Raw genomic sequence first — 13,751 nt, 5'->3', positions numbered from 1 at the left:
TTTTCTTGACTGTACTTAAAATATAATATTTAAGATTTATGTTTACATTAATTCTTCTTGTCTTTTTGGACATTTTGTCAGACTACGGTGACTGATGATTTACATGTGTATAAACCTAAGGCAGGTCTCAGTCATAGTAATAGTTTTAAAATTGAGCTTACTGGCTTACTGAATTAAATCAAGTAACCGTATTGATATTATACTGTATATCATAGTGCTTTAACTGCTTAATTAAATTTAAAATTCTAGATTTTAGTTTGGCGGCACGGTGGTGTAGTGGTTAGCACTGTTGTCTCACAGCAAGAAGGTTCTGGGTTCAAGCCCAGTGGCTGACAGGGGCCTTTCTGTGTGGAGTTTGCATGTTCTCCCCATGTCTGCGTGGGTTTCCTCCGGGTGCTCCAGTTTCTCCCAAAGACATGCAGGTTAGGTTCATTGGTGGCTCTAAATTGACTCTAGATGTGAATGATTGTATGTCTCTATGTGTCAGCCCTGTGATGATCTGGCGACTTGTCCAGGGTGTACCCCGCCTCTCACCCATAGTCAGCTGGGATAGGCTCCAGCTTGCCTGCGACCCTGTAGGACAGGATAAACAGCTACAGATAATGGATGGATGGATGGATGGATAACCATAGTACGAGCAACAATGCAACCACAATGCAATGGTTTCAAAATACAACCGTTGTTGTTAAGTCATGAGTGTATACACCTGGAAAGGTAATGATGCCAAATTAAACCCCTTCACCGAGAATCCATGTAGGTTCGATAGTCATTTAAATTCTATTAACAAAGGCAGACATTGCTAAATTATTGGATAAGCTTGGGTGGAACCATTATAAACCTTTAATAAGCAATTTAATTGCAGTGCATAAGTGCATTTATCTGTTTTTGCATTTGGCTATTTCATTAGGATATATCATTGATCCATATTAATGCATGTTATTCCAGATCATGGCCTTTTGTTTCATGAACATTGTCCATATTTTAGTCATTAAAATAGTTACTATAGAAGCCTTCTGCCCCACTGAATGGACTGATTCATCTTGCGCAGCTGTCCAAATTCTGTGCCTCCCCTCCTGTCTGGAAATGCAATTCCCACTGTACAATTGTACACCGGGCCACAAAAGTTTCCACTCATTAGAGTTACCTCTACTATGATGTCAGCAGAAAGGTAGCAACAGAAATGCGGAGAGGGAGGGAGAGAGCAGGGCAACGAGGAAGAGAACAGGAGATCCCAGACACTTGACTTCAACCACAGCTGCCATCTCCAGGTAAAACATCACTATCCTTCTTTCTCAACAAAAGTAAGTACAAATTCACCAGACGTATTGTCTTTACAAAGATTACAACTTTGCGCTGTGTTGGATGTCTTCGGATTCACGGGTTATTCCCCTGAAAGATGCCAAAATGCCAAATGTACTGTGTTGCTATGGTTGCAGTCAGGTGCTAGGGCATGGACAAATGCAAAGGAAATGCAGACCCAAATAACTATTTTACTGTTTGACTGTTTTTCTAAAAGAGTTTTGAACAAAAATGTTGAACATCATGGAATATATTCAACAAGAAGTTTTTTTTTATCATAAGGATTGCCTATTCATCATTATTCAGTCAGCTGTGTAATTGTGGTGATTTGTGATGGAGAAAAGAAGAAAATGTTTCACCAGCTATCCTATGGACATCTTATTTTGTAATCAATAATAAATATTTATAATGTATTGCAGTCATATAATGGAATTTGTGATGCACTATCACAGCCTAAGTATATACAATTCTCTTGCACATTTACATGTTAAGCAAATTTAATTGAATACAGACTAAATGAACATTGACTAAATATGAAAGATTTGCATTTTTTCTGCATACACATTGTGGTAGTCCTGGGACAAACTCCATGGTGTTCTTCTCACAATCACGTACCACCAAAATTACTTAACGACAAGATGTGTTTCCTATTCTTTTCCCATAAGTGAAGTCAAATTGTCCTCTACGCCCCTATAAAATGTAGAACAAGTGACAGGGAGATGAAGGAGAGAGTTCAATTTTGGAGGAATTATTGATATCTAAAGTGGTTTCCACAGCAGTTTCCTGAAGGAGGTTATGCAAATTCCGCTGGGGATGAGTAACAAGCTGTGCTTTGCTCTTGTACCCATGGGATTTTCTAAGAACAAACAAGTTGTTAATTGTGTGTGAGCAACAGGTCCCACAGAAGGTGAGCGTTTTTGTAACTAAGGACATAAAATGTCTTCCTGTCTAGAAATGAACCTATGACTGACTTGTCAAGTATACTTTGTAATAATCAAAATAAGGTTATTGAAATAATTCTTAAGAAGAAGCTATTTTTAAAAATAAAAGAGCATTAATATTATTACTAATTAAAAACTGATAACCACAGATACAGGTTTTAATCATGTAGCACGATATATTGCATGTTTCCTGGAATATTACAGATCGATTGGCTCTATAATAGCATCCCTACAGCTAGGCAAAAGGTTAACCAACAGGAAAGACAAGGAAATTTTCTAGAATGTCACATAACATAGAATTTAAACATTTATTAGACATTTCTGCAACTGGAAAGCTTTAATAGTTGTTTCCAAATACCAAATGATATTGTCTGAAAAGAAATGTGTAAATTAATAGATAACCACTGTGAAAATAAATCAGAGTAGCAACATGGCTAGGTCATGAATAAACTACCATGTTATTGTGTGTTTACAGGTCAAAACAGATCACACCAAAAAATGAAGGGCTCAATACCCTGTACTAAAGGTAAACATAAACCAAAATAATATAATAGTTATGGCATATAAAATATTCCTTTTATTAAAAAGACATGCCTTCTGCCTGTCATTTATATTCAATAAATATGACAAACAATATGAGAATAACAGTAACAGAAGCTCCAGAAGCTCAGCACCTGAATATTGGGTATTGGGTACCCAACAGTATGATGGCTCATTCATTCCTCCAAATGCAAAAGTGAAAAACATTGATGTCACTACTAAATGCAAGACATACTTTCTAGGTTAAACAGTAGCATGTGTGATATATGGCATTATTAGAACATTTTAACAAGGAACAATATCTAGTAATGGCAAGATTTTGCTTTTCCAAGCCTTAGCCCACTAGACTGTGTAAATAAATTGCATCGTGGTCAATGCAGTTTGACTGTCTCTTTCTCTTCCCAGCAAGTTTCCTTCTTTTTGTTTTATTGCAAACAAGTTTGATTTTGTATGCAAGTGCACAAAATGCCACAAATTCCACAGTCAGCCCAACGACTGCTGTTAATGTGACCTCACTGACTATTCAGACTTCAAATACTACAGTGGCTTCCTCAGGTAACAACGCAAGCACTACTGGAAAATGGTTACTCAAAGAAAAATGTTCTAGATATCTGATTATTAAGACATTTACTTATAAATAATACTTGCACTGGCAGAATGTTAACTTATCTGGAATAGCACTAAGAAAAGTAATTGACTTCAGCTCCTAATTTGTTTGTTTGTTTGCTTGTTTTTTGTAGTCATTAACGGCACAAACTCAACAACGGTGAGTCATAGAAGAAGCAATTTAGTTTCAGCCTTAATAACCAGACTGTGGTTATTAAGCCTCTTAACGCTAAGAACATCTTAACTAGGAGAGAGAGCATTCATTGTGCTGCTTGCTCTACCATTTAATGATGATCTTTGTGCTACGATGCTTTTGGGAAACTTGGCATTGAAATGTTTTCTGATTCTTTGTTTATTCAGTTCTTGTCTGATTTTTAACAGGTATTCTGTCCAGTCTCCTCTTGTAATTACTCAGCATGCTACAGTACATTCACAAGCACAAATGTCACCACGTGCTCAACTCCTGAAAGTTTTTGTGAGGTATAAGAACTCACCACATGTACTGTATGTATTTCTTAAAGGGGTGTTAAATGTTGCAGGTTTATTATAATATTTCTGTCAATTCCATACCACACCACACTATGGACACTGTGTGGTTTTCAATGCAGGTATTTTGCAATGATAATGAATGATCTGATTGATATTCTGCACTGTATTAGCTGAGAAGAGATGGAGATCGGATGTATTCAGTGAGGTGCACAAGCACCTGCCTCAGTGCCTGTACGAACACCTCTCAGAACAACTGCTCCATTAATTGTTGCTCCAACAGTTGTGTCAACTCCACTCTCAACAGCCTACTCAACAATTCCAACATAAGTACTCCTCCCACTTTTTCTTTTTTGGAATCAATCACATCTATAGTCATTCCGTTGTGTATTAGATAGATGTGTGGATAGATGTGTATCTGTAGCCCAGATTCATATTAGTCAGTTCTTCACCATTTTATTTTTCGATCAGTGACTACAACAACAGCAGCAACTACTACACCCTCCACCACTACTGCCTCCACTGCAAAGGACACTACTGTTGCATCCACCATCATGGCAACCAATGTAAGAATGAACAGAAAACTCACTGCTCTAGAGAAGACAATTCATCTCATTAGATGTATTTTACAGACTGATTTTTTTTTTTAATCATAATCAACAGGGCAAGAAGTGCCAGAAGTTTAGCTGTACTGGAAAGGACTGTTATAAAGGCAATACCGATGTTGTGTTGTGTGCTCCTGGTCAGAACTTCTGTATGGTAAAAATAAATAAATAAATTTTTTAAAAAGTTATCTGTCCATGCACTTTTTTAATATATTAAATTTAAAAAAAGCACAGATTTGGCTGCAAAATATTGTTAATTATGAAATAAAAAGATAATAGTATGTATTTAGCTTGCCTATTGTGATATCAGTGCTTGTTCTCGTGAGTAAGTTTGCTGTACAGGCTACTTGAGGCTGAGCAACCAAAAATACCTCCATTTTATAACATTTCATAACTCCATTTTCCTTCCTCATAGCTGAAGATGACACAGGATGTAACGGTGACAACCTGGACAGCATCCTGTATCGAGGACTGCAGAAAAGAGACAGTGTGCACCCCCACCTCCAACAACTGCATCCAAGAGTGTTGTAATGCTACCACCACAAGCTCCTGCCTCAAGCTGAACGGTGAAGTGAATGTTGTCGGCTCTGGTACTATGGCTCCATTCTCTCACCTGCCACTTTTGGTATCTTCATTCTTCCTCTGGTTGCTAATGATGGGCAAATCTGCAAATTAGATTATAAGTGTCCAATGAGCTTGAGCACTAGCTGTTGATCACTGATGGGACATACTGTGTGTGTGTGTGTGTGTGTGTGTGTGTGTGTGTGTGTGTGTGTGTGTGTGTGTGTGTGTGTGTGTGTGTGAGAGAGAGAGAGAGAGAGAGAGACAAGAATTTTGTGCTATTTATTTAACTGCATGTCAACTGAAGCATAGACGCAACATGTTCTATAAAGAGAGGAAATATAGCATATCATTCAGAAATGTCTATAATTTAATGATGCATAATCCTTATCTTAAGCTACAAGCAGCATTGTGAGAGCAATTGCATTAGTGCTGGTTAATTCTTTACATAGAAATATAGATTAATTGTCTATCTTAATTTAGCATGTTTTCTTTACCATTTGCATATGACAACATGGCTTGTTTTGCAGCAGTACAATTACTTAGGGCCTTTTTGATTGGAATCCATTATTTTTAGATGTTTGGGTAATGTGGATCACATTACCTGTCAAGCTGTCATTCTTTCTCCTGCCAAAGCAGCTACTCCAAACCTAACAATCAAAACAAAATGTTTTAAGGCACACCCATTAATGCTGTTTGACAGAACACTGATATCACCAACATACAGAACTGACAGGCAAACAGAAATGTAAATATATATATGCACACTTTATACTTTAATGCTAGCTAAATGTAGTCTGAACAATATTTGCATATGTGAAATTGCTGTGTGGCAGAAGACTTTTAGCTAAAACCAAAATCCAAAAAGGGTTATTTTTGAACAGACAGCTATTGCCCTATAAGATTGGATAAACATGTCGATATTTTGTGGTACAAATACAAATTAAAGAATTATTGATAACATTTAATTTTGCATGTTTGATTTATAAGGATTCTTGTATAATTAAAATTAAACCAGTCCAACACCAAAACTACCTTGTCAGAATTATTAAAAGGAATTCTGAGCAAAACTGTTTCATGATACATCAGTTAAAAGTGGAGAGAAATTTTAAGAAGGCGAAAAAAAGAACTAAAAAGCAAAAACACAGTTAAAAAAAATTAATACTGTTCTTTACAGGGTATTCCTGGGCAAGGTTTTGGATTCATGCAACCCTGAGTAGGATAAAGCAATTACTGAAGACGAATGAATAATTGAAAATGAATAATTATTAATAATTTAATACTTGCCACACCTTCAACCTGTTTGTACAGCATTTCTGAGTCTCTCCCCCCCCCCCCCCCCGTATCAGCTGAAGGAATTCTAATGACCCTTAAAATCTCACCACCACAAACTGACACACACACACACACACACCCTCTTTTCTTGCTATCGGACCATTACATGAAAGTATTAATTTGCATTTTAAACAGAGGGTGTGATGTCTCCTTTGCTGTCTGACAAAATAACCTCACAGTGTGCTTAGCAGCTTGTTGGTGATACAAACTCCTGATCAAATAATCCTTACAGTAGTTAATTTTCACACTAAATAGTTACACTTCTCTAAAAGTGCCCCTGAACATCATAAGCATTACATTTAATGTCACAGGTCACTCAGATATGAGACATACGACTCAAATGAGAAAAATCTCATATTTCTTTTATCATATTTCACAATTTACATCAAGTGGTTACATCAAGTTGTACTTTAATTCATATGCAATAATGTAGAACTAACTGTTGGTAGTTAAACCCAAACCAGATGCCTTTTTTTTTTATTATTATTTCTAAGGGTTTTTTTTTTTAAGGCAAAGCAGAAAGGCTACACTCTACGGCTGCATCTTATTGCCTATATGAGTGCACTAGTTGGTGCATGGAATGTAAAGGATTCTACACCCTATATAGTGCACTATTTAAGCAAAACTCTGCTGTTTCGGATGTGGCCAGTACCCAAAGCGAGCTGTGTGGCTGTGACGTCATCTCCAGCTTGCGAACCTCTGCGTGGCAGAACAGCAGGAGAGAGAAGATGGGCAACAGCTGGAAAAATCACAGTCATGTTTAGTTGTCGAGTGAGACAATATTTAAAACGCTTCAAACTTATATTATGCGACTACGGAACACGGAAACATTGATTTCGACTTTTGTAAATGCAATGTCTTACGTGGTGTCCTAAGTTTGTTATTAGCTCTGGGCAAGCTAGTCGCGTTAAGCTAACGGTCCAAATTAACTTCGCTGGAGAAATGGATCAGTCTGTGGCGATTCAAGAGACTCTGGATGTCGCGGAGAACTGCCTTATAATATCCTAACTTTGTTTTCAGAAGTCGCGTTTACAGTAAGAATGTGCAATATGAAGACTTCCGTTATTTCTTCAAAGTTATTTCTCTCGTATGGAAAGTCAACTTGTTACAAACGTCTAAATATTGACGAGTTCAGCAACAATGTTACACTTGAGCAACATGCAGGCCGAGTTTCAGCTCGTATCATAATAACAAAGGTCCCCTTTAGTAACTAGGAGTATTGTAATAGAAGCTTGTATTGTGGTGCATTTTGTATACCGTAGGTTTGGTGTTGCAATATTCGTTGAGAAGAAGTTGCTACACTTGACATTTCTCCAACCGCAGGCAGCAGGATGAACTCGAGTCTCAGCTAACTGTCAAATAGCAGCTGTCTTACTGCAGTCCTCCTCACTGCGGCGCTCATGTTTAGGATTGGGATTGATCATGTATACGTGTGAGCCTGTGAGGCTGATTATTAATAGCAATTAAAAAAAAACACGCACACATTTGAAGGGTAGATTGCATAAAAATGGATTTTGATCTGAGTTTAGACTTAATCCAGGAATTCAGTCAAAAAACAGTTTGCACAGAGTGCTGCTTAGTGTAAAAAGAAAAAAAAATGAAGGTGCGCTTCAGTTTGGGGATGCGACTGATGGAGAATTGTTGAAGAAGGTTAATATGTTTGTTAAAAGCCTTGAATATCTCTTGGCTATTCAGCTACAGTAACAGATAAAAACGTGTATGTGTTTCAGCCATGTGTATTTGCCTCTACCTAATTATGGTTTGAAAACATGGTCTGTCATGTGACTTTATTTGTCTATATTAATCATGTCACTGATTACTTGTGAAAATGTACAACCCCAGATCAGGAAAAGCTGGAAGGGTATGGAAAATGCAAATTAAAAAAAGGAAGCGGTGATTTCTAAATGTACTTTGATGTGTATTTCATTTGCAGACAGTATGAACCCAAGATATTTCGTATATTGTTTTGTCTAGTTGTCTTCATTTCATTTCATTTGTTAAAATTCGTTCCTGTGTTTCAGGCCTACAGCACATACCAAAAAAAGTTGGGACGGAGGCCATTAAGGGCCAGTAATGAAGTTAAATAATTAAGTGATTTCCAACAGGTGATTGTAATTAGGATTGGATATAAAATCAGTGTCCAGGAAAGGTCTAATCTTTGAGGAGCAAAGATGGGCTGAGGATCTCCAGTTTGTCAACAAATAGATAGGTGAGAAAATTCTTGAAAAGTTTAAAAACATCGTTCCTCAAAACAAGATAGGAAGGGATTTGCATATTTCACACTCTATTGTGCATAATATCATTAAATGATTCAAGGAATCTGGTGGAATTTGTGTGTAAAGGGCAAGGGCGCAAGCCTAAGCTGAACACCCATGATCTTTGATCCCTCAGATGACACTGCCTTAAGAACCGTCATTCATCTATAGCTGATATGGGTTTGGGATTATTTGGCAAACCTTTGTCAAGCACTACAATACAGAGTTACAGCCACAAATGCCTGTTAAAACTTTACTCTGCAAAAAGGAAGCCTTATGTCAGCCGTGTCCAGAAACGCCATCAACTTCTCTGGGCTTGGAGGCGTCTGGGTTGGACCATCACACAGTGGAAACATGTCAGATGAATCAGTATTCTAGTTTTTTTTTTTTTTTAACTTTTTGTCAGAAATGGACGTTGTGTGCTTCAGACCAAAGAGGAGAAGGACCATTCAGACTGTTACCAGCAACAAGTCCAAAAGCCAGGGTCTGTCATGGTATGGGGTTGTCTGTGCCCTTGGCAAAGGTAACTTACACTTCTGTGATGGCAGCACTAATGCAGAAAAGTGCATTGAGGTTTTGAAGCAACATATGCTGCCTTCAAGACGACATCTTTTCCAGGGAAATTTCAACAAGAGAATGCAAAACCACATTCTGTACACATTACAAAGGCATGACTGTGGAAGAAGAGGGTGCCTGTCACCAATAGAGAATGTGTGGCGAATTTTGAGATGAAAAATATGACAACAATGACGCTGTACTGTTGCACACTTTAAGACCTGATTGCAGGAAGAATGGAACAAAATAACATCTGAAATGCCTCATCACCTGGTATCTTCATTCCCTAAACATCTTTTAAGTGTTGTGAGAAGGAATGGCAACATTATAAAGTGGTAAATGTTTTACCGTAGCAACTTGTTTTGAAATGTGTTGCAGGAAACAAAATTTAATTGTTTATTTTGAAAAAACAATAAAATTAATGAGGTAAAACATTTTAAATACTGGTCTGCTGTGTTTTGAATGTAGTACAGGATTATTTACAAATTATTATTTTCAGGTTTAATTTCAATATACCATCCCAACTTTTTCTGGTTTGGGGTTGTAGAGGAAACAGCCCAAAGACATTCATTTTGACCTGGCCTGATGAAGGCCCTGACAGCTGAAACATGTAGGCATGTTTTTATTTGTTACTATGACTGAATAGTATGTTTTTATATAGCCAAGAGATATTAAAGACTTTTTTTTTATTTATTCCCCTCCTGATTGTCTCAGAGTTCAATAATACAAAACTGAGGGATTTTTGAGCTCATTTTTTTGTGTTGCACTTAAATATAAGTATATTAATATAATAGATTAGTGAAGGATATCCGCATTTCATTGCTTTATGGTTTGTTTTCAGATGTACTCAATAATAGATACTCAGTAATTCACTTTAATGGTTGTAGGAAATAAGGTGTAGGACAGTATCTTGGACACTTGGTCTGAATGTTATGATGAATTCACCCATCATCATCAATACCTTTTTTTTTTTTCTCCCAGTAACAGTAACACTTCGTATTAACATTCCCTTAACTAATATTAGTTACTACATAAGTAAACATTAACAAACCATGAACTGCAGCATTGGTAAACCATAAGTGATGTTAACAAATGAACAGTTAACACACATTAATTCACGTTTATTTAAATGTTAACAAAATACACCTGCATTGACTGACTGTTATTTAGTCTAGACTAAAAATATAGAATGTCCACATTATTTAGCTCATGTAGCTTAAATTACAGCATGTTCCTAAATGCTGACAGCTTAATGAACTCTGATCTCTAGGTGTAAATATTAGTAGAACTTAGTTTTCAGCCACAATTCTGAATTTTGCAAGTTAACAACTGCGAACATGTTGATTAAATTGCTTATTAATTAGTCATTGTGGGCTTAATTTTGTTCATTAGCTCATCCGGCTGACAGCCCAATGAGCTTATGCCATCGTGTGTTGTCTGTCTGGCATCATCCACATTTCACGAAAATTGCTTCTTCTCTCAATTCTTCACTGATTTTTATTCTTTTTGGCAGGAAGGTAGGTCTGCCTGGGGTGCATATGGCTTCTACCCAAACTTGCATAATTGCAATTAATAATGAAGCTATGGTGTAATTAAGCCCTAACGAGCAGTTTCCACACAAATCGCTTCTTCCTCAATTCTTCACTGATTTTGATTCTTTCTGGCATGAAGGTCGGGGTACCTAGGGTGCATATAACTTCTACCCAGATTTGCTTAATTACAATTATTAATGAAGTTATGGACTAATTAACCTTAATGAGCAGTTCAACAAAAATTGTTTCTTCTCAGTCAATTTCTCGCCATTTTGGATTCTTTCTGGCAAATAGGTCGGTATTCTGAGGGTGTATATAGCTTTTATATATAAAACTCAGCATGTATATAGTGTATAGAGCTTGCAACATGGCGGCACAGTGGTGTAGTGGTTAGCGCTGTCGCCTCACAGCAAGAAGGTCTGGGTTCGAGCCCCGTGGCCGGCGAGGGCCTTTCTGTGCAGAGTTTGCATGTTCTCCCCGTGTTCGCGTGGGTTTCCTCCGGGTGCTCCGGTTTCCCCCACAGTCCAAAGACATGCAGGTTAGGATAACTTGTGACTCTAAATTGACCGTAGGTGTGAATGTGAGTGTGAATGGTTGTCTGTGTTTATGTGTCAGCCCTGTGATGACCTGGCGACTTGTCCAGGGTGTACCCCGCCTTTCGCCCGTAGTCAGCTGGGATAGGCTCCAGCTTGCCTGCGACCCTCTAGAACAGGATAAAGCGGCTAGAGATAATGAGATGAGATGAGCTTGCAACATTTATTGCGCAAGGTGGCCCACTTTAGATAGTTCCTTCTGGACTAGACGGGGCTGGAGTGAGCTACACTGTCATTAATGGTATTGTTGATGGTATAAACATTGATTTCAAAAGAAACTATTCTTTTAATTTTTCTTATTCTTCTGGAAACAGTTAAAATTTCTCCTATATTGTAAGACTGATGATGTCCTTAACCAGCTGCTTTCTCCAGGCCGTTCAGTGTCTTTTACTGCTGAATGATGGCACAGAAAGCAGACTCCTGGGGCTTGTGGAGCACAGCAGAGAGCACGCGTAAGACTCTACATCACACTTAAAGCACAATCTGACACTTACTGGCATAACTTTAATTGGGGCCATGCCCCTACCACTTTTTCAAAGCGTATTAAAAACAGAAATATGACTTAAGGTGCATTATTAAAGATTTGTGAAAAAAGGTATCTAACAGAGGTGAAGCTGAACAAAATTTTAATCATTTTTCCACCCATTTACACAAAGTTCTGCCCCAAACCTTATGGTGATTCAACTAGAGTTACAATCTGATATTCGACTGCTCGAAAGCTAAGTTACAACTCTGTACACATGCAACTTCTCCTCATAATGATTTATAAGGATGTGAAGGGGCACTGGGGGTATGTCTATGAAATGACTTAGAAGAGACCAATCTAAATACAAACAAACCAGATAGCAGGTTTCCAGTGGTTTTTCAGCTATATAATAGACTTGTTCTAAGACAGTGTCTTAAACTATTTTTTTTATAATTTCTACGTAATTTTCCCACATTAGTTGTATTAATAAGAAATGAAAAATATTGGGGCGGCACGGTGTAGTGGTTAGCGCTGTCTCCTCACAGCAAGAAGGTCCGGGTTCCAGCCCCGTGGCCGGCGAGGGCCTTTCTGTGCGGAGTTTGCATGTTCTCCCCGCGTCCGCGTGGGTTTCCTCTGGGTGCTCTGGTTTCCCCCACAGTCCAAAGACATGCAGGTTAGGTTAACTGGTGACTCTAAATTGACCGTAGGTGTGAATGTGAGTGTGACTGGTTGTCTGTGTCTATGTGTCAGCCCTGTGATGACCTGGCGACTTGTCCAGGGTGTACCCCGCCTTTCGCCCGTAGTCAGCTGGGATAGGCTCCAGCTTGCCTGTGACCCTGTAGAACAGGATAAAGCGGCTAGAGATAATGAGATGAGATAAAAAATATTGACTATTGCACCTTTAAGGCCCATTTATGTTGCTAGTTTGGATATGTAATGTCTCCTCTATAATAAAACTGTCCTAACAGCTATAAATTAACAGCACATTAGTGAGTTTCTACAGTTTAAGTTTCATGAATGTTTGAGTCACATGATCAGGTTATTATATCGTGCATTTACAAACAACTACAATCATCCTCCTTATGGCATATGTAAATATAAAGTCAGGCTTAATACCAGCTGAAGCTGTCATTACAATGACCAGTTTAAGTAGCATTCAGGGTGGTGTGTATTTTTATAGGTGAGTCATATCAAATTTGCAAAAGACTCCATTCAATCTGCTGTAGATTCAAACAGTGGATAAAATGGATGACTAGCTTTTCTGTGAAACTAATGACTAAAAGACTTCAGCCTGCTTTCTCGCTAATTGTGCAACCTTTTTTTCATCAACATTCTTGCCTCTATTATTTTAAAATGAAACTTATGCCCATTCATACGCTGTTACAAAGACAGTATTTCATAATGTTTATATTACATTAAAGTTAAATGTTTTAGAAAAGTATCTGAAAGCATGTATTATGAGCCTTAAGAATTTATGTTTACAGAAAATATTATGTAAAACATTTAGAAAATAAGAGCTATGATTAGCCTCTCTGCAAATTATCTTACTGCATGTTAGCAATCTACATTGAGAGATCTATGCACACTGACCAATCAAGTGTGCATTGTTTTTATTCTTATGGCAGCATCAATATTATTTCTCCATATGTACTAAAAGACTAAACTGCAGTGCCCGTACCAGTCCTATATTTGAGACTAATATTTGAAATTTTGTTCTTGTTTGGTACAATTATAATGTTGGTGGAATTAAGTATAGCTGCTATTTATATTTGTGTCTATACAGTGTTTATAAGCTCTAATCCGTTTTCTCCTTCAGATTATTTATGTTCACCCATAGAAGAATGGCAATCACTGGCAATGATGTAACACTGCAGGAAATCATACCCATTTCATATGACTTTTCTGTTGTTGAAGGTAAATGTCAACAGAGTGTTAATGATTAACACATTTTCTGACATTTTTGACATTTCTGACACT

At 37.5% G+C, this 13,751-nt stretch overlaps 2 protein-coding genes across 7 annotated transcripts in view; both read left to right on the top strand.

The window, feature by feature from the left end:
* The first annotated feature begins 1,212 nt into the window (after window positions 1-1,212).
* Window positions 1,213-5,965, top strand: LOC132886937 (mucin-3B). Of its 2 annotated transcripts, XM_060922173.1 has the most exons (9): window positions 1,213-1,268; window positions 2,716-2,766; window positions 3,186-3,335; window positions 3,521-3,546; window positions 3,768-3,866; window positions 4,046-4,202; window positions 4,344-4,438; window positions 4,536-4,631; window positions 4,893-5,965. In XM_060922173.1, the coding sequence occupies exons 2-9, from the start codon at window positions 2,739-2,741 to the stop codon at window positions 5,151-5,153; spliced, it is 912 nt and encodes a 303-aa protein (XP_060778156.1). In that variant the 5' UTR covers window positions 1,213-1,268; window positions 2,716-2,738; the 3' UTR covers window positions 5,154-5,965. The 2 variants fall into 2 exon arrangements, with proteins under 2 accessions (XP_060778156.1, XP_060778157.1); XM_060922174.1 differs by lacking the exon at window positions 4,536-4,631.
* Window positions 5,966-7,074: 1,109 nt separating this feature from the next.
* The window catches only part of inpp5b (inositol polyphosphate-5-phosphatase B), a 67,615-nt gene continuing 60,938 nt past the window's right edge, over window positions 7,075-13,751 (top strand). Inside the window, exons 1-3 of one of the 5 annotated variants that reach the window (XM_060922166.1) lie at window positions 7,075-7,372; window positions 11,681-11,760; window positions 13,591-13,688. In XM_060922166.1, the coding sequence (XP_060778149.1) occupies window positions 7,223-7,372; window positions 11,681-11,760; window positions 13,591-13,688 (328 nt within the window). In that variant the 5' untranslated portion in view covers window positions 7,075-7,222. Of the gene's footprint in view, window positions 7,373-10,417; window positions 11,562-11,616; window positions 11,761-13,590; window positions 13,689-13,751 lie in introns of those variants that run through there. The other 4 variants (XM_060922169.1, XM_060922170.1, XM_060922168.1 and 1 more) reach the window with 4 other exon arrangements.

This window comes from Neoarius graeffei, chromosome 5, assembly GCF_027579695.1.
Source record: "Neoarius graeffei isolate fNeoGra1 chromosome 5, fNeoGra1.pri, whole genome shotgun sequence".
NCBI lineage: Eukaryota > Metazoa > Chordata > Actinopteri > Siluriformes > Ariidae > Neoarius > Neoarius graeffei.
This window is presented reverse-complemented; position numbering and strand designations above follow the sequence as displayed.